The sequence below is a fragment of the Rhinoderma darwinii genome, chromosome 2 (assembly GCF_050947455.1).
Source record: "Rhinoderma darwinii isolate aRhiDar2 chromosome 2, aRhiDar2.hap1, whole genome shotgun sequence".
In the NCBI taxonomy this organism is placed as follows: Eukaryota; Metazoa; Chordata; class Amphibia; order Anura; family Rhinodermatidae; genus Rhinoderma; species Rhinoderma darwinii.
Window position 1 is genome coordinate 27789615 of NC_134688.1, and position 21686 is coordinate 27811300.

A 21686-nucleotide genomic window follows, 5' to 3' on the forward strand; every position below is an offset into this window, starting at 1 on the left:
ATAATCTGTTTAAAGAGGCTCTGTCACCACATTATAAGTGCCCTATCTCCTACATAAGGAGATCGGCGCTGTAATGTAGGTGACAGTAATGCTTTTTATTTAGAAAAACGATCTATTTTAAACCACTTAATTAGCGATTTTTCGCTTTATGCTAATGAGTTTCTTAATGCCCAAGTGGGCGTATTTTTACTTTCAACCAAGTGGGCGTTGTACAGAGGAGTGTATGACGCTGACCAATCAGTGACCAATCAGCATCATGCACTTCTCTCCATTCATTTACACTGCACTAGCGATATAGCTATATCACTATGTGCAGCTACATACACAGACATTAACGTTAATCCAGTGTCCTGATAATGAATACACATGACCATCCAGCCTGGACGCCATGTGTATTCAGAATCCTGACACTTCTGAATCTTTTCTGTGAGATTTCCAGCAAGCCACTCGTAATCTCGAGAGATTACGGAGGTAAACGAGATTACGCGTGGCTTGCTGGAAATCTCAAAGAAAAGATTCAGAAGTGTCAGGATTCTGAATACACATGACGTCCTGGCTGGAGGTCATGTGTATTCATCATCAGGACACTGGATTAACGTTAATGTCTGTGTATGTAGCTGCACATAGTGATATAGCTATATCGCTAGTGCAGTGCAAATAAATGGAGAGAAGTGCATGATGCTGATAGGTCACTGATTGGTCAGCGTCATACACTCCTCTGTACAACGCCCATTTGGTCGAAAGTAAAAATACGCCCACTTGGGCATTAAGAAACTCATTAGCATAAAGCGAAAAATCGCTAATAAAGTGGTTTAAAATAGATTGTTTTTCTAAATAAAAAGCATTACTGTCACCTCCTTATGTAGGAGATAGGGCACTTATAATGTGGTGACAGAGCCGCTTTAAGATGTCAGGGAATGCAAACATTTTCATACCCAATGCATGGGTTTATCCAAGTCAGAAACCCCCCCAAATATCACCCAAACTTGCTTGGTGTCAGGTAGTCCGGTTCTACATTGTTGTGTTAGGGGGGTATTCCGGTACATTGATATTGACTATTGACGGGCTATCCTTAGGATGGGCCATCAATATTAGATCAGAGGGGTTCTGACTCCCAGCACCCCCTCCGATCAGCTGACTGAAGGAGCCATAGCAATCACATGAGCACCGTGTCCACTTCAATGTTTACCAGGCACATTGCCGTACAATTGGTGGGATGCCATGAGAAGAATCCTCTCCGGATTCTAAGGATAGGCCATCAATATCAAAAGTCCCGGAAGACACCTTTAAGTGCCTGTTATATAATTTTGACCTAGGAGCCCATTATCAGTGATATGGTTCCTAGCCTGGTGTCAACTACCAATGATATAGTTCTGACCATGGTGCCAAGTTTCAGTAAGGGTTCGCATAAATGGCCACGGATCCATAATATGGCAGCCCCAGTCTGCTTTGGGTTTAAACTGTACCTCTGTGTGACCCCGGTTATATATTAGGCACATGTGGATTTTATCTCACAGATTCCTTCGGAATCAATAAAAAATTGTGGCATGTTCCATCGCATGCCGTATTATGTAGGTACTGTAGTCTCACCTTGAAGCATTGGTTATGGGGTAGAATACAGTGCCACATGGAAAACCTATGTCTCTGTATTACAGAACCTTAGGGGCCACCTGCCAGGCCCCATGTACATAGCTTCACCATTTGTATGAGGCCTTATGCTAAGACATCTTCGGGGTCATTGGTGCAAGATATTATGGAGCTTTCGAACCACATGTAGGGGCCTAAGAGCCACAGTTAGGGGACACAATGTAAGATTAATGGGTGTACTGATGACGTACGATACACTACTCTTGCACCATATTAAAAGCCTCCATTTTTAATACAACAAAAAAAATGGAAGTTGGTAAAATTTGAAAGTTGGTAAAATTTACGTTAATTCTTTATAAAAGTTGGTAAAATTGAAAGTTGGTAAAATTTTCACTCAACCTTTATTTCCCAGCAAACATTGCATTTATTTCTATCTTGCAAATTAACTATTCTCTACAAAACATAGTCCATGATGTATATTATTGGCCACCATATTTCTTGCTGCTATTCAAATGAAAGAGCAGCTGTCAGGGGACATGGATGAATTGCTAATTTTATTCAGAATTTTCAGCTTTTTATTTACCAACGTATTTCTACAAGGATTCCTCTCTTCTGTTTTGGCAGGAGGGACAAGAGCTGATTTAACAAGTTCAGTAAGGCTGTCCGAGACAGTAATAAATTAAAGTTATGTGCAGCCAGCCAATAAAAATGTCACTGGGATCTGAAAAAAAAATAAAACCTAGCACTTGTTTGTGTATGTCTTTGTGCGAAGCTATAATGAGCCCCATTATTGTTCTGCTTCTTCACAACCAACATTTAGGGCAGCAAGAAAAATGATCTTCTACCCTCAGAACAGGAAATAAACAGAATATGTAAGAAGGTGACAACTTCTCTTGGTGCTACCCAAAGTCAGTCACTTCCCTTCCCCCACAGAGAAGTAAAGAAGAACTTACAGCTCCAAGTTAAGATAGAAACCCACGATGGTCGTGACATCTTTGAGATAAATTTGTCTTTGACAAGAACAAGGTCATTCGTGCCAAGCTATGTAACCACTTTAGTCTGAAATGTGCAAATACATTTCTATATACATTTTTAACAAGCATATATTTTAAAGGAGGAAGAATTTTTGTTGGCTTCTTCGGTTTTGGTTAAAGTGGACATAATTTTTTATTTTTTTTATTGCTCCAATGCATCTAAATTGAAAAATAAAGCAACTTTGCAAACAGTCTTAATCAAAAAAATCTATAATTTTCTGTTGACATCTCCTATGCAGAGCCATGTGTCTCCATGGTAACAGACCACAAACAAACCCTCTGTAGTCTGATCCAGCAGTCAAATTTTCATCCATCCATCCTACTAAGAATTATCAGACAGATTGGGGGGGGGGGGGGAGACTGCAGGTTCAGACCACAGAGGGTTTGTATGTAGACACAAAAGGATAGGAGATTTTTAACCCCTTAACGACGAAGGAGAGATATATCCGTCCTATGCAGGTGCTAGTTCCCGCATAGCGACTGATATATCAGTCCTCCTATCGCGTGGGTACTGCCACTGTACCCACGCAATCAGCGGCAGGAGCACGGCTGTTATACACAGCTGTTATACACAATGTATTAGGCCGGAGGCATGGCCTAATACATTGCCTGTCAGTTTTACACTGACAGGCAATAATGCTTTGGTGTACGAAGTACACCAAAGCATTATATAAGCGATCAGCAGATCTCATGGTGAAGTCCCCTAGTTGGACTAAAAAAAAAATTATGTAAAGCAGTAAAACAAAGTATATAAAAAAAAAAATTACAGTGAAAATAAAATAAAACCACTTTTTTTCCCCAAAAAGTGGTTTTATTTAGCAAAAGTGTCAAAACAAATAACACATACACATATATGGTATCCCCAGGATCGTAACAACTCGAACAATAAAATGAACACATTAATTAAACCGCCGGATGAACGACATCCCAAAAAAGTGCAAAAAAAGCAAAATTATTTTTTTTCTCCAATTCTCCCCATTAAAAATAAAATAAAAGTTAATCAATAAGTCTCATGTACCCCAAAGTAGTACTAATGAAACCGACACCTTGGCATGCAAAAATCAAGCCCACATACGGCCACATTGACGGAAACATAAAAACGTTACGCCTCTTGGAACGCGGCGATGCAAAAAAACAAGTAATTTTTTTCTAAAAGGGTTTTTATTATCCAAATGTAGGAAAACATATAAAACCTTTACATATTTGGTATCCCCGTAATCGTGCCGACCCATAGAATAAAGTGAACATGTTATTTAGGCTGCATAGTAAACGGCGTAAATTTATAATGTGAAAATCAATGCTGGAATAGCTGCTTATTTTCAATTCTCTCCTAAAATAAAGTTAATAAAAGTTAATCGATATATTATAAGCATCTAAAAATGGGGCAATTGAAAAATACAACTCGTCCCGCAAAAAACAAGCCCTTATACGGCTATGTGGTTGGAATAATAAAAAAAAAAGTTACGACTTTTGGAATGCGACCGTGGAGAAAACTTAAAATAATCCTTGGTCATTAACGCGTAAAATGGCCTGGTCATTAAGGGGTTAATTGAAGTCTATGTACACCTTTGAAACGTTTTTTTATATATAAAATTGTGCATCATTGTGTTTAGTGAAACTTTGTAATCACATTTTATTAGAAATTATTTTTACTTTTTGAGATACAGCTGCTTTGTATCCTGTATACCGAACAGCTGTATTGTGTGCCGAGACCTTTATCCGTCAGTTCAACGGCACTGATGGGTTCAGTGACAGCGGGTCCTGCGCTGAAACCGTCAGTCCCGCTGACCTGACGGATTCAGGTCTCAGCACAAGATACAAAGCAGCTGTATCCCAAAAAGTAAAAATAATTTTTAATAAAAAGTCATTAGAATGTTGCACCAAACACACTGATACACATTTTTATTAAAAAAAACAACAAAACAAAAACATTTTCAAAGGTGTACATAGCCTTGAAGACTATTTACAAAGTTACTTCAATTTTCCTTTTAGATGCATTGGAACAATAAGAAAAATTGGCTGCGAATGTGGACATAGACTTTAAGTCATGGCAGGTTTGCTGCATCCCCTTTTCCTATTTTCAGAATACCAATTTATAGTGCTAGGACTTCAGTCATGGGTATTGATTGTTAAAGGGGTTGTTACATGTGGACGCTCTTAAAAAAAACCAACCCCCCCAACAGCTGTTATCTTATGTAGTATTACACAACGCCCATTTAAATAAGGGGACAACTATGCAATACATGGTTGTGGTCAGTCTTTCGGAACAGGAGTCAGACTGTTCGGGGGCTCTCTGCTCTGGAGTAGGGGATCCCGTTCTATGAAGTTCATATGCCTTATTGGGTATATGGAAGAGATAGAATCCCGACACTTACCAAAACCTGCCGAATTCTTTTTTTTTTTTACCACTTTTCCTCACCCCTGTGCACTATTTTTCTCTCTGGCTTCTTCTTACCGACCCAGGTAAGTGACTGTCCCTTAAACTCTGTTCCTATCTACATCAGAGGCTTCTTTAAGAGCCTTTGTCGCAGATTCTGTTGTTTTTGATGGACAAAATAGCGCAACAAGCGGACACAGAGAGAAGCCCAACAGAACCCTTTAAAGGCAATGGGTTCCTTCAGGCACCTTTGGTTTCCGTCATGCAATAGATCCGGCGGCTCTTGTTCTTCGTTGCTCTGCTCCTATGATGGAGCAGAACAATGGAGAGCCCTGATGCAGATGTGAACAGAGTCTTACTCTGTTTCTTCTCCCCCTCTATCCCAGCTCTTCTTCTAGGCTCTTTCACCCTCTTCTAGTGGTCCCAGGATGCCAACTCGTCTAGCCTCTTTCTTGGACTGTTCATCTACCACCTTTTAAGATGTTGTTCAAACTCTTTGGCCCTCTGTTGTCCAAATTTGCATGTTTTTGACAATATTATTCTTTACATATGTCCTTCATGTCTAGCTGTCTTAGTTGTATGATTGAAAGCAGGGGCATATAAAGAGGTAAGTGGGTCTCATAGAAAATATTAAAATGGGGCTCCTTTCTGGTGCTGGTTAACACCACCACACCCTTAACCACCTGGGACAAGATCCTTTGGTAATTCCCCACACTCTTGTTTGGTAATATTATAGCACCTGTGGATCCCTGCACCGGTTCTAACATCCATTAAAATAAGAGATGCAGGAAACCTTGACTGGGCCCTCTTTCTTTAGGGACCCCATAGCAGCCACATGGTCTGCCTCTATAGTAAGTATGCTTTTGATCACCAGGTCAAGGTGCCCCATTAATGTGACTTACTGGCATGTCTGATGGACATCTCAGAGGATCAAATTGTCGTAATACTCCTTTGATAAAGCTGTGTACAACTTTCTCTCAACAAATATGTGAAATCATAATGTATAAAATAGAACAAGTTGAGGTTAATAGGCCGGAACTTAGAGTGTTCAGTAACCCATGCAGTCTCTAAACAAAAATGAATGGGGCTTTGTCCTGAACCTCATGGCACCAAACAAGTCTTCCTAAGGGGGAATTGTAACAACGGTGGCTTGTGATGGGAGTAGATATAGTAGTAATCTCCTAAACTTTAGACAAATTGGAGGGACATTTTTATGGTTCAAATGAAGATATTGTCAAGATAAAAATTTGGTATACCACAAAGCTGTTACTCCATGGTGACTTTTGGTTCTATCATGGTCCCAGGAAAATTGTGGGTTACCTTGACTGTCGCGCAACCTTATTTTTCCCCTGTGGGGGAAAAAGTTGGTTGGAATTCTTGGAATTTGCAATTTCTCTCTGATTTATTTCCCCCATAGCTAAAAGTTTAGGTCATGTGATGGTCACACTAACCCGAAATTTTTCCATGACCTTCACACAAGCAAAAGTCACTGTGGAGCCCCAGCCTTAATGTTGAAAACGGAGTCATACTTACTGGAAAACTGATTTGCCTGCTGAATGCCGACTGTACTCCTTCGTTGATCTTTATAGTCAGGTGGTGGTCTCGTCAAATGCCGGTTTAATTGATCCTGGTTGCCACACTTCTCCTTCAAAAGCAAGTATAAAAATTCCATAAGTATCAACTTTGTAAGTCTTAGGCCTCATGCACACGAATGTGTTTTTTGCGTCTGCAATTCACCCGCAAATCTGCGGGTGAATTGCGGTCCCCTTCATTTCTATGGGCACATGCACACAACCGTGGTTTCCACAGTCCGTGCAGTAGCCGAGAGCCTGGTCCGCAAAAAGATGGGACAAGTCCTATATGGGCCGCATTTTGCAGTCCAGGCTCATTGAAATGAATGTGTGCACGGTCCTTGATTTGCTGGCGGCCCGCGAATGACACTCCGCGACCTTCAGAGCAGAAAATCATGGGCTGTGCACACCGCTACGGCCATGTGCATTAGGCCTTACAGCGTGAATTTTAGAAATATAAAAATCTACTATAGAAGAAATGGAGTTCTGTTGGAGACACATTTTAGGTATTCCATGTACCAGCTATTATACAGAAGATCCCTTAGTCATGAAAAATTAAGGACATGAAAACGGCTGAGGACCACTATCTTAGACATTTATCGCATATCCAGCTCTGGACCCTTACGTATCTCCAAAACTAGGGTCCACCCCCCGTTATCTCTGGTAAGATGGCTGCCATTCCACGGTTCATGACATAGGTGCGGGTCCCATGTATCAGACATTTATAGCCTATACTGCGGGAATAACCCTTTAAATGGGGTCATTATACTAAAGGGAATAATCTTTCAAGAGTAATTCCAGCATGCATGCCCTAAATTCTGCGATTTGTTCCACTAGGTATGGATGAGGTTTCGAAAACCCCATCCATGTGTATTGTACTGTACATTGTGCAATCTCGGCTACATCTGAATTCACCTTAAGAAGACACAAACAACTTCATATTTTCTGTTTTTCTAAGTTTTGCAGCAGGAGAACATTCACACTAGAGACATGTTATTTTTTACTTCCACTTCCTAAAATTCCGAATGGTTTCATTCTCTTCCCCACACAAACATTCCTCCTTCTTCATATTCCCAGACCATCCCCTCTAACTCTCTCAGCTCCCTCAGTGTTAATGCTTTAGAGAACGTCACATTTCATATCAAGAATCTTTATCACTCTGACAAACCCCCCAAAATGGGAATACAACCCCTAAAGGTACCTTAGACTCTAAGAAAAGGTGCCCCAACAGGTATGATCAGCAACTTTCTAATGTGTTTCATTCTGATTCGGCCTCTTTGCACTGGTTGTGGGTTTTGCAGGGGGTGGTGGGGAATCAAGTCAATGTCCTGGGTGTCATCAAGACAATTCCTTTTTATAATGAAGATGACTTTCTGATCAGCTGATTGCTGCAGATTGCTGTGGGAGGTGGCAGCTTGCCATAGACTTTCCCTACAGTGGCCACTACAGGGGAAATGTAGTATTACATGCCAGCCATTCAAATGAATCATTGACCATGTAACACATGGATAGCCAAAGTCTGCAAGAGCAAAAGCTACACGTTGTTAGCGGCTCTCAGCGCTGGCTAATAGAGGGGTTCTGGGGAATGTACCCTTCCCATGACGTCCATATATAAAGGGTTGTCTTATTAATGTAATCCATTAAATAAAAAATCAGAAACAAATGCATTTTATCAAATTCACATGGTCATTTAGTTGTTCTCTGTTGAGTTGTAGTCATTTATATCTGTTTCTGATAAAGTTTAATGATAACCAAAATAGTGGCATAAGTTGTTTGGCAAATCTGCAAAGTCAAAGGGATTGTCCACTTTGGAGCATCCCAACTTATTAGGGTTTATTCAGAAGAACGTGGGGAAACTCGGATGTGAAAAATGGCAATTTTTTATGTCGGAGTTGCCCCCATGTGGGTCCCATTTTCACAGATCCCCATAGACTTGAGTCCATGGAGGGATCCGATCCGTGAAAACGGAAGAAAATAGGACATGTTCTATTCAACAGACCCTTAACACGGTCTGTTGAAACAACGGTTGTGTGAACGCCCCTATTGAAATACATGCATCCCTATGACGCCCATTGTTTTAATGGCTGTCACATGGACGTATTCAACGTTCGTCTGAATAAGCCCTTAGTGCCTGTTCAAACCCGCATCGTTGTTTCCTGACCGAGCAGAACAACAAAAATACCGGTAGTGCCGGTTCCGCTGTATGACGGACAGCATTGGCGCCTGACGGAACCCAATGACTTTAATAGGCTTCGTCGGGCAGGATTCCTTCAAAATAAATTGATCAGCTGTAATCTGTGGCGAAACCAGGGAGTAAGTGTTTAATTTCCCAGCAGCGCCACTACAGGGGATATTATGTATTACGCAGTTCTTATTCATATCAATGGGCTATCTGTGTAATGCAGGACGGGGCGGGTCCTCCAAAGCGAGAGACACTCTTTATAACTGCTCTCCAATCTGGCCAAAAGACGAGGATCCTGAACAGAGGACCCCCCTCTATTAAGTCAGAAGAGGGTAAATGAAAATGGGTTTTCTGAACTAGACAATCCCTTTAATGTGTCAATATGAAAAGCAGCGGAGGTACCACTGAATTACAAGGCAGATTTGCTTTTAAGGATTCTAGAAAAGGGCTGTAAGGGCAGCCATATTGGTTGTCATCTAGCTTTTCTAGCAACAGATATAACTAGTTTTATTGCAGTTTTTTTTATTTTTGGGTAAAACCAAATTAATCAGATGAGCCCATTACCGTTCCGGGTAACATCTGTTGTTGCATCTGTCTCTGCATAATGCTGGTCTTCTCCATCATTTGCTGGTTTAACAACGCTTGCTGGGTGTTGTAGCCATTTGGACTTGAACAAGAGGCAGCACCTGAACTAGCGCCAAGACTGGTAGTGTTACATTGCGAGTCCTGAAAAAAAAGGTCGAAATCACAACTTCAACAAAATGGCAATGCTAAACAAAGGTATACACAAAGATTGTAATGTACTGGATGTGCAAGGTACATACCAAGCGATGTGGTGGCAACTAACATAGCAGGATTAAGTATGAAGTCTATGGCTTTATGGGCTTTTCCATCACACACGCATATTGATTTAATTACGGAGGTGCCCAGTATTTTTGGCGGAGAGGTAACCATAAATGCATGGTCACCCCGGGGCAATGACTCCGTTCTCTGCCCCTAAACCTGTATCTAAATAACCTGGCCAACCCAGAGTGATTTCTTGGTGCCCCTGTTACCAGGCACCAGACTATTTTCCACACCAGCTTCCCTCTAGCTGCACCACTGAACTGAAGGATGCAGCTGCATCCCCCTCCTCCCTGTCTTTTTACTATTTGTTAATTCAGATAGATTTCTGAAAACAAAGAAGGTTCCTGAACACTTACGTGTCAATATACAAAGTATTGTAACCTTGTAATCCCGATTTATAAAATAAAAATTAGAATGATTTATATGCTTTTAAATCAACCTACTAATTAGCAATTCATTTATGAGATGTGGTTAGAATATCACCAAGTGTAGACATTTAGATTGAATACTCTTGAATGTTTCATTACATGAACTTTACAGGAGCATTGACTGATTCACGACCTCTGTAGTTTCTACATATTAGGTGGCTGCTGTGGAAAATGATGCTATGTGTTATATTTCCCAAAATGATGAGTTCATATACACAGTGAACGACAGTTGTCCTGACAGATCATGGAATTTTCCTGTTTTCTTATCCAGGTTTGCTGTTCCAGACCAAATAATTTATTATTTAACCCTGTAGTATGGGCTGACATATTACAAGTTATAAATGTGCATGGCTATAGAAGTGAAAATATATATATTTTAATAATTATTTTGTAGGTAATCAGACGTTTTTTTATATATTTTTTTTAAATAAAATCAACTGTTCTGATTTTTTTTGGTGTTCTTTTAATACCCTTTTAACTATTCATAAAAAGATAAATTCTGAAATATTACATTTTCTGAATTGGTGCATCTCTCTTCTCAGCTGTGCTGTAAAGATACATTGTAAGAAAAGGTCTATTCCATTATTAATAGATGTCATAGTTTGATGAGTGACTCACTGTACTGCTAGAGACTAGATAGGCAGGATTACACCTCTAACAATAACAAAGGGGAGTGTATACACACACACACACACACACTGTTTTCTCCTATATGGCAAAGAGAAATAAATATATATATATATATATATATATATATATATATATATATATATATATATATATATATATATATATATATATATATATATATATATATATATACACATAATATATATAGCTAACCTGGCCATTTTGTGGTTTTAGTGGTGGACCAGCACAAATTCTCCGCTTTCAGTCCCATTAGCCCTATTCACTGCAGCTACCATAGGCCATAGTCTGCTGCAATGTCTATAAAGAGTGTGCACCTCCAATATGGCAGACTTCAAATAGATTTTGTCAAGGAAAAAATGGTTAACATATATACACATACATAGAAATGATATATATTATAAAATAATAATAGCCCACTTCCATATAATATACCTGATAAAATAGTCAAATTGGATTTATGATAGAAGCAGTTCAAAGGAAAACGTGACTTTTGCATATATTCCCTGCCTGTCAAATTGGTAACATAGATTTCATATTCTCTTTACCCAGGAAGGAACTTTTTACTTTGCTTACTATACCATACTGATTAAATGAACATTATGTAGCCTGCCAATACAAGGGGAAGGAAGATCTGAAAAGTCGTTGTCACTTTTCACACCAATTCCCAATCATTGACTTACAAAAAAAGGGAATAACAGTACAACTATAATATTTCCCCATATGGACAAGAATACAGATTTAAAGGAGTAGGAGACTGTTCATATCGGAGTGGATTTTATATATATATATATATATATATATATATATATACATACACACACACAAATATAAGTAAACATATTTATAGTTGTAATTAAATTTTGTTGATGTACTGTTTATTAGTTGTTGGACTTTGAATAACGCATGCGACATGCATACTGCTGCACAGGGCACAGTTCACAGCCTCTCCTGTGCCTTTGACTTGCATCTGTGGCTTTCCAGCATCCTGCTCACAATTTGGAATGATCTATATAACTATAGTTTCTAATAGGTGTGATTTGGCCACAACTCGCTATGTGATGCCTGGGAAAAGCCTCACGGGATATGGGATATGTCGTTACGAGAACTAATGCCTGCAGATAGTAATTTCTACAATGAAGATGGTGGCCAGAAACTGGATTATTATCTTCTAGAAAGCAAGTTAGAGGTGGCATGGGGGAAATAGAAGAACACTTTTATAATGTGCGGTAGATTAGAGTGTGATGGGGATTATTTCACGTCTTTGCTGCAGTTTTGCTTTAACCACCACCCATAAAGTACATTCTGTGTACAAATCTATTTTGTAGGTATCCTAAAGTAATTCACAGGTTTTGACATAAAGATTCTCCTGCGAGTGCAAAACATTAATAAAGCGTCCACTTTGGTGTTTAAACATTCTGGGATATTTATTTGTGCAGTCACTTGGCTTTCTTTCAGGTCTGACACATAATTTGACTTTTCTTCACATGTAACAAATTATGTTAGTCTGCATGCAGGATCCTTTATCCTTCGTGCTTGAGAACTATGCTGGGAAGCAAATCACTCCCTGCATCAACGTCATCAGGTGATCCGATCTACGCCTGGGGCAAAAACAACATTGTCCACCGCGCCTGGCATCTGTATAAGAGGAAAACCTACAATGACCCATGGAAAAGAGGCAGACAAAGACGCAACCCTATATCTTGTAAATGTTGTGTTCATATTTTGCACTACCCTTATCTCAGAAAACTGTGGATATAAGGGCGTATATACCATAAGGGCAACAAATGAGACCCATGAAGGAAGGGGGCGCAAGATCAGGTTGCCCATCTTTTCTGCAAACACTTTTATCTTAGCAAATAAGGAAAGGACAAACAAGTCCCTTTCGCAAGAGATGGGTAGTAGAATCAACAGGAGAGGCACCCATTTTATTCTTGCTAAAATGGGCACCCTCAAAACCCCTATTATAGTGCCTAGTCTTGTCCTTAAATATCTAGAGATCTACACCTGGGTGCACAGGCAGGCAAAGCTGGTTTGATAGAAAAAGGGACCCTGCGCAGCAAGCAAAGTATCCCACCCCCCAGTTGCCATTTTTAGACAGGCCAAATAATCAGAAGCACTGCGAAATAATACTGGTGGTTTTAATAGCTCCTGGGGTTCCTGTCCTTAGGCTCCCCTGAGGAAACAGAGGCACTGGGCAAGTTTGTTTTCTTGACCAAATCCCCAACAGAAATGGGAAAGGAAGGGTGCACTCATGGGTTTTCCAGGCTATTAGGCTCTGTTCAACCTGTGTTTTTTGGTACGGAAATGGCATCGGAATAAGTGACATCGCCCTCTATTGATTTCAATGGGAGGCAGAGGTGCTTTCTTGGCCGCTCACGGGAAAAAAAAGTGGCATGTCCTTTCTTGCCGCAGTTTCTGCCACTGACCTCCCATTGAATCAATAGGAGGCAGAAAAATCCTGTGGCACTCGTTTCTGAGCATTTTTTATAGGGTTTTTTGCCCACGGTCCTTACATAAGCTACAATGGCCACGGGCGAAAAACACATGTGGAAAAATACATGCAGGCAGTATTCAGGGCCTTAGAATCCCAGAACTTAAAATAGATTATCCAGAAAATTAAGGGCAAAATTTAGACATTAAACATTTCAAAAGTTTTATGTCTAGTACTCCTATTATTTGATCATGTTGGACTGGCAGGAGTTTCCAATCCATCTGGTGCGGAATGACTGGATAGTACATATAAAGGAATGTGTGTGATATTGCTAGTGGTTAGCACTGTTGACTTGCAGCACTGGGGTTGTGGGTTCGAATCCGACCAAGAGGAACATCTTCATGTAGTTTGTATGTTCTTCTCATGGTTGTGGGGGTTTCCTTCAGGTACTTGCTCTTTCACGTCATAAAAATCCCCCAATTATAGAATAATTGGCTTTCTATGAAGTTGTCCCCAGTGTTTCTATAAGGGGCATAGATAAGGGGAGGGGTGCAAAAGTAGCAGTCGCACCTAGGCCCTGGCGCCGGAGGGGAGCCCCTCTGCCACATAAGAAGACACACGTTATAAAAGGACACACGGCAGGTTTGGAGCCCTCTTACAAAGTTTGCATTGGGGTCTAGGAGCTTCAAGTTGTACCTCCGGCTATGTAGGGAAATAAATCAATATGTGACTCTGGAAATATTTCTAGTAAAACCAACTGTGCATTTCTGTTCTGTTTCTACAGTCACTGTTTTTACTCGTTCTTTCATTGCTACGCTATTAAAATTCAGGAAAAAAACATACACAGTTTTCCTGCAAATTTACAATCATAAAAGTTTTAGTAGAAACTTTTCAGGTATCAAGAGATGTGGGGTCTGGAATTCCATCCCTGTTCCTTGGAAAAGTAAGGCTTAGCCGTACACCGAGGCTGTGCTATCCTTGGCAGTGCTGTGTATGGCACATACATTCATAGGATTAGATGAGTTTATGCTTAATGCCGTCAAGCTGTGGTTATGGCAAAGATGTTTGGAAATTATTATAAGTAAGCTTATCTGTACGGATGCCAAAACTCACTAAATGGAAGGTCAGGAAGATATACTGCTTTATATTGTTCAGGGGGAAAACATTGCTTATTAAACAGAGATTTATTAAAATGTTAATGTAGAAAAGTATATACAGATTGCCGAATAGGAAACCCATATTATATATATATATATATATATATATATATATATATATATATATAATATAATATGCACGCTACACATACTTTAATTTAACCTTGGAATCTGGTTGAATGTTTTCATGTGATTCTAGTAAATCCCCGCCCATGGTGGCATCTACTGAGAAGAGGTCTATAGAAGTATTATTATATGTGGCCTTATCATCTTTACCAACAGTCCTGATTCATGCGGGACTGTCCTATGAACCGGATCACTAAAGGTGCTAACTTTAAACTTACTATTCAAAAACAAAATTGCAGGGCATTTAAGCTACGCCAAGTTCCACCAAAAGGGTGTTCCTAATAGAACTGGGCAAGGCTTAAATGTAGCGCCAAGTTCTACTGGTAGAACTGGGAGTGAGATTTAAGCCCCACCCAGTTCTACCTGGAGCACCCTTTTGGCGGAACTGGGCGGGATTAAATGCCCTGCAACTCTGTTTTTGAATAGTAAGTATGGCTTTTATATGTCATGCATTGAAATAAGTATTGTAATTTAATTTAATAACATTATAATAATCAGACATGTTATAAGGATCAGAGTGGTGGAGGCGTGGAAGTGGAGACGCCTACTAGTTTTGGCCACTCACTCAATTTCCCCTTTGAAATCAAAGGAAATAAGTTGGGACCGATAGCTCACAATGTTTACACTAAACAAGCCTCAGTCATCAAAACTGTCTGACAGAAAAATTGGCCTTGTTGCCTATAACAACAAACCAGAGCTCAGCTTTGGTTTCTTAAACTGCTGTGAAAAAATTAAATCTGCACTGTGATGGGCTGCTATGGGCAAGAAGATCTATTTTTCTGTTTTGATAAATCAGATCCACGATTGTTCCTTATTTGAATAGTCTGATGTTATTTAAATAGTGGTCCGCTTTGGACAATCCTTTTTAAATTAGAGGAGTCCCTCATTGATAAACTGATCACAGGATGTCCCTCTACTGGCACTTAGCGCAATCAGCTAATCTGCAGGGGAATCGAGCAGAAAGTGTTCAATTCACCTCTAGCGCAACTACAGGTCATGTGGAGCATTACACAGTTCCCATTGAATTCAACGGTCTGTCCATGTAAAGGCATGGTTCTCCAGTATGAAAGATACTCATTGTAGCCCCTGGCTAACAAATAAGACTCATGAAAGGAGGAACCTCTTCCATTAACACAGAAATCTTTATAACGACTTGATCTCCACCTTTAAAATTTGTCTGGCAGCCTATTTAAAGGGGAACCGTCCGGCCATGCGTTGCCTGGTAATTGAGGTACATCCTTCCTGGCTCTGTTCCGGTTAATTTGTATTGCTGTTGACTATTTATCCTGACCCAGTTCCTGCTTACCTTTCTGCTTTGCCCTTTGAAAGCTTAGCCTGGTACTTGTGGTTTTTCTCTTGGTCTTAACCTCGGCCTAGTTCCTGACTACAATCCTGCCTTGCCCTTTGGATACTACGCCTGGTACTTGTGGTTTTTCTCCTGGTCCTGACCTCCGGCTATCTCCTGACCACACTCCTGCCTTATCCTTTGCCTTGTCGCATCCTGTCTGATCTCGTGGTGACGAATCCAGTCTCCATTCCTGACCACACCACAGCTTTTGACGCCAATTAGAGATCGTTCTGTGGACCACGACCTGGGGTTCAACCTGCAGCAAAGTCCATAACTTCTTGCAGAGGTTCATTTGAAAACCAGTGGATCCCTTAGACTCCATAACCCGGTCAAGCCTAAGCCATTTAAATTGCAGCTTCGAGAATCCACGATCTAGTACGTGACTCGTAACATGGGCCCAGGGACTTCAAGTTACACCTCTAGTCCCTTTAGAAGGCATCCATTTGAAAACCGTATTGGGGGTTTGGTAGTAAATACTCCATTAGTTTATTAAACTCACCAAAAACATTTTGTTGATTTTTGATGTAAAATCCCTGGCTCCATTGGAAGTTATAATCTATGTTCACACACCGGGCAAAAACAAAGGTAGCGTTATACCCTACGAAAACATGCAACTTCAGTTTTAATGACGCCCTTGTCTGCCATATCTTGACACTTATGGAAATCTCTGGTCATTACTAAAGGTGTTTAAATTGTTTGGTTCAAGTGATACGGCTCCTTTATTCTGGGAATCATTGTGGGATCAACAGCATTATTATATTCTGGGATGTCTCGGACATGGTGGAATTCTGCTCCAGCCTTGCATTGTGGTGCCCCCACGTTGTCTCGAGCAAGTCAATGACTTACACATCCTCCACTACTTGGGTAATTTCCAATAAAGACAACTTCTGTGTTTATTCTATGGATCGCTATTTTAGTGGAATAGGTGAATTATAAAGTGTAAGCTATTAAACTCTATCCGTTTGTATAATTACTGAAATAAATGAAAGCGAACATACAGCTCATTTACCAGATGACTTGTCCAAGTTTTGACATAACAACTGCGTTAAGAAGGTAGCAAAGATTTATTTTAATCATCAGAGCATCCTCTGCTACAATTTAGATTTATTTGAAGATGAGATCAAAGACTCCATAGGAATGTGAGGAGGTTTTAGGAATGTTGCTCAAGAAAGTCCTCACAATTGTGCACTAAGTCATTGGCTGTCTTTCAAAGTTCAAGCAAGCCTTTGCCGAGCTTAGTTTTCCTTATCTCTGAGCGGTTTCACATCTATTTGGAAGATATTTTCTTATACTTATGGAGCAAGCTTTACACTCCAGGTGGCACCGGTCCACCTCTTGCTCTGGCTGGCAAGACGGAAGGAGGGTATTTACAGTTATTCAATATTCTCCTAAATTTGTAGGTTTTAAAGGGGTTTCCAATAAATTACATTTATCAGCTATCTACGGGATAGGTGATAAAATGTATGATCACTGGGCTCCCAACCGATCAATAAAATGGAGTTCCTGAGTTCCCCTTTCCCCTTATTGCACGACCACGGTGAGGAGGAGTTTGAATGGAGCGGGGGTCGAGCATGCTGCTCGATTCATAGTCCATGGGACTGATGGAGAATTTAGCATGAATTGTGGAATTAGAATACTAGGCAACGAGAGGTCCCAAGAGCGCTCTTTGCTGCGTTCTAGCTAAAAACAGGCTTTTAAGATCTGTTCCTGCAAATAAATAAAAAAAAATTAATATATAGATGCATATACATACATGACAACTTTTTAAAAAGGGAAAGCTACCCCAGTGCCCTCATAAAAGAGTAGACAACAAAGTAGCTCTTCTATTCTTTATTCAGCATACAGAAGCGTCCATGCCTGATCAATATCTTAGGGAAGGCAGCTTTGCTATATGAATCTTCCTTTGCCTAGAGGCCGAACATCAGGCACATTAGGGCCACATGTGGTCTCAAGCTGCCGCATTGCGATCTGCAAAGACACTGAACCAGCAGGGTTTGTTTTGACATGTTAAATCAGAAGTCTAGAGATTTTGTAACGTAGATTTGAAAAAGTATGAGCTACAAGTCATCATGCAACTTTAAGCCTATGGACACCTTGGGTGTGTTTTGTTTTAATTTTCAAATGAAATGCATTTATTTAGTGCTAAAACAACTTTTGTAATTAACTTTTAGTTTTTAAAAATGCACTGTTTCACGTCTGCAGCTTCTATGTATCACAGTACATAGAAGCTGCAGAAAGTCGTTATGAGGAAAATCCATCAGTGAGCTGCACTGACGGATCGGCTGACAGCGGCTCCTGTGCGGTGTTGATTGATCTTCCAAGCTCAGTTCTGAGCAAGTCAAGTGGATATTGTTTGGAGTCACAATGTAGCGCCCATACACAATAATATAGTATAGATTCATAATATAGATTCATGTATAACCTAAGATTTACAGGCTACACTTGGAGAGAAAATATCTATTTTTTTACATATGTGGCTACAAGGAGATATTAAGAGCTAAAAAGTATTGACATCTTTATATAGGAAAACACAGGCAGGCAACGCTATTTTATATGCAAGGAGTTGCCACTCAAAAGCAAAAAGGGAATACATATGAGCAAGAAGAGCTTGTTCAGAGGAATCTGATTTAAAAAACCAATGTAAGGAGATGAATGATAGACTTGGGAGAAAAGATTATGCAAATTAAATGCTTGAGGGCCTGTTTACATCTGCGTTGGAGGCTACGTGACAGATCGGGCCGAAAATACTGGGAAAAACACGGACAAAATGACGAAAACCCGACAGAACCCATTAAAGTCAGAGGGTTCATGTAGCTTCTATGATGTTATTCGTACAACGGAACAGGCACTTCCGGTATTTCTAATTGTTCTGCTCCTTTGATTGAGAAGAATGACGGAACACAGACACAGGTGTGAACAGGCTCTAAGAAAGCTTCCCAACATGTAGCAAAAAAAAATTAAAAAAAATTGCGTAACTAATACTGTAAAAACACAACCAGAAATTCTCTACTAATTTTGTATTTGACAGGATCTATAAATAACTTTAATGATGTAAAGAGAATATTTTATTATTTTTTGCTCTTCAGATGATAAAATAGTTTCATAAACTGTGACACGCGTCATATATAGTATACGTGGCATAATATGCAACCTGCGTATATAGGATGTACAAGGAGGGGGTTGAATAAGGCACATTCCGAATCGGAGGCTTCTATATCCTGCGCATCAGCAAATAAGATTTTACAAAAGTGACTTTTAATATGTCCATTGACTAATTCGTTTCTCAACGCTTTCAAATAGTAATATATGCACCCATGATAGCTTTCCAATTTGCATATCTTTCTTCGATCTGAATACCAGCTCCTTGTTTTTCACTGTCTAGATATAGTTATACTTTACATATAAAAAGGCTATGTCTTTTTAAGAAGATTCTGATGTTTGTAATTACACTTTAAGCTGTGACTAAGTAACTTAGAGTTCGAAACGCGTAAGCGTTAGGAAACTTGCATTTTTGTTCTGAACTTTCACATTTGCATTGTTTTAAATGATATACAAATAAAATAGAAGAAAAATGTTACCAACAAGTGCTGAATTTATATGTTTTTTGGATACTTCTTCCCTTAGTGATGTCACCATTGGGCTACACTTCCCAGATTTCCTTCTCTGCACAGTGAGATGGATAGGAGACTAGGTTACTCTGATTGTGACTGACTGCCAAAGGAAGCTTAGAAAGAGAGAGGATACAGTATGACCCTCCTGGTGACAAAGTAATTAGCCCCACGAGAAATGATACCGGAAACATCTCTTAGACAGCTACTTCCGGTCTCAGAAACCAGAGACTGCACACACTAACTACACTTAAAGAGGACCTGTCACTAGATCATAAAGGTAGAACTGGTTATCTGACCAGAATAGTGCAGTTTTAATGATTTCAGCACTGTTTTTCCCCTGCCACACCCCATTCAAGAGATATGCTCCACTGTTGAGTTGGCTCCCCATATGCTAATTTGTTGTAGTTAGCCAACGGGGTGGAGCTAGCTTCCCTGCCTTCAATGCTGACCATCAGTGCAAGGCAGCTTGAAAGTGGTTCACACCCTGTTGGCTAACTACAGCAAATTAGCATATCGGAAGCCAACACAACAGTGGGCCATATATCTGGAGCGGGCGGCCAGGAAAAAAAAAAGAAGAAAAACAGCGCTGGAATCAGGGAGACAGCGCTAATCAAGCCAGTACACCAATTCAACTTATATGACCTAGTGACAAGTCCACTTTAAGAATTTATGAGTATTGTCCACGCCACCACACATTTTCCCTCTGCTTACATTATGGAAGATACGGGTAGCATGACCCTTTTGCAGGTTATTCTACCTTATTTAATAATGTTGCAGTGTCTATAGACCGGTTTATTTTCTCATCACCTGTTGAAAAAAATGTGACCTAGAGCTCCCCTTCTCCATGAGCCCCATTGCAACTGCATGGGATGCATCTATGGTACATACTCCCTTGCTACTATCTAATTTGCTTTTCAGGAGGTAAACAGATGGGTTAGAATAAAAAAACAACGGACCCTGTACGACGACATGAGTCCATACACTATTTATTACGAATGCCTGGGCACTCCGCATACTGCTGTATGGTGCTTCCATGGGAAACCATATTTTCACCTTAAAGTAATGCTTTTAGGGGAGAATACCTCCATAATGCGATGAAACATTCTAGGATTTGGTTTCTCACGGATTCCATGAGAAAAAGCATGTGTGCCTCTAAAATACAGGTACATGGAGGTACAGTAGGGCCTATATCGGCATATTGGCACCAAATTACGACTCCATACAACACAGATCCGTATTCCGACAATGTGAATGAGGCCTAGAAATAATTATTTCGTTAAAGGAACACTCAGGGCAAAACTGATATACTGCTTTTTGCCTGGCTCAGGTCCTGAGGGGGCGGGTCAAAATAATGATTATCTTTGTGTTCTTTGAATTAATGTGTCATGCACCGCCCCCTCAGGCCTCGTGCTAAGCATCAAACAGTTTTGTTTATCATCATCCTAATCGGTGTAATAAAAACTGCATTTAAAGGCTATGTAAACCGTAAGGCTTTGTTCACACTGAATTTTTTGCAGGAGGAAAACTCCTCCTACAAAAACTGCTCCAGACGTTTTTTTGCATAGTGGATTGACAAAAACTCGTCAAAACACTAGTCGAAGCGTTTTTTTCCCGTTTCTGACTGATTGAAATGGGGTTTTGGAGGCGGAAACCGCCTCAAGATTGGTCATGTCGCTTCTTTTTACCGCGACGCGGTTTTTCTGCTCGCGGTAAAAAAAAACTTGTCTGCCTCCCATTGAAATCAATATGAGGCATTTTCGGGCGGTTTTTGACGAGTTTTGCGTAGTGGTTTCCGCGGCAAAAAACTCGTCAAATCACTCAGTGTGAACAGGCCCTTGAACCCCCAAGTTTTCTTTAAATAAACCAGCGTTTTTAGTTCCGTCAAGGCCGATTCCGTCAGGTCAGCAGAACTGACGGCTCGTCCTGTCTGTCTCTGACACGCAGGATCCAGCTAATAGCGATCACAATTAAGTTTAAGACCCATGATGAGATCGTTATTAGCTGGAACTACACATCTTCTATCTTTACAGGACACATAGAAGCTGTATCTTAAAAAGTAAAACATTTTTTTTTTTAACTAAAGTCAATTTAAAAGTTGTTTGAAATCACTAAAACATTAATGAAAACATTTTTCTGGGGTATAATGGTGTACATTTAAAGGTAAAGATTTTTTTTGTCCAGAAATCATAGTTCCCCCCTGGCTGCCCCCTATAGTCATAATGCACTTAAATTTGCAAACTTGCTGTTTTTATGCAACAAACATTTTTATCATTAACTGCAGAGGATACAGATTTTAGCCAAGTGAGGAAACATTTCACGTCATGTAGAACTAAGCCA

General features: G+C 40.0%; 1 protein-coding gene across 1 annotated transcript in view; it reads right to left on the reverse strand.

The window, feature by feature from the left end:
• MAML2 (mastermind like transcriptional coactivator 2) overlaps positions 1-21686 on the reverse strand; it is a 156856-nt gene that overhangs the window by 4757 nt on the left and 130413 nt on the right. Inside the window, exons 4-5 of the mRNA XM_075851509.1 lie at positions 9316-9477; positions 6532-6643 (exon numbers count right to left, since the gene is read on the reverse strand). Of these exons, the coding sequence (XP_075707624.1) occupies positions 6532-6643; positions 9316-9477 (274 nt within the window). The remainder of the gene's footprint in view (positions 1-6531; positions 6644-9315; positions 9478-21686) is intronic.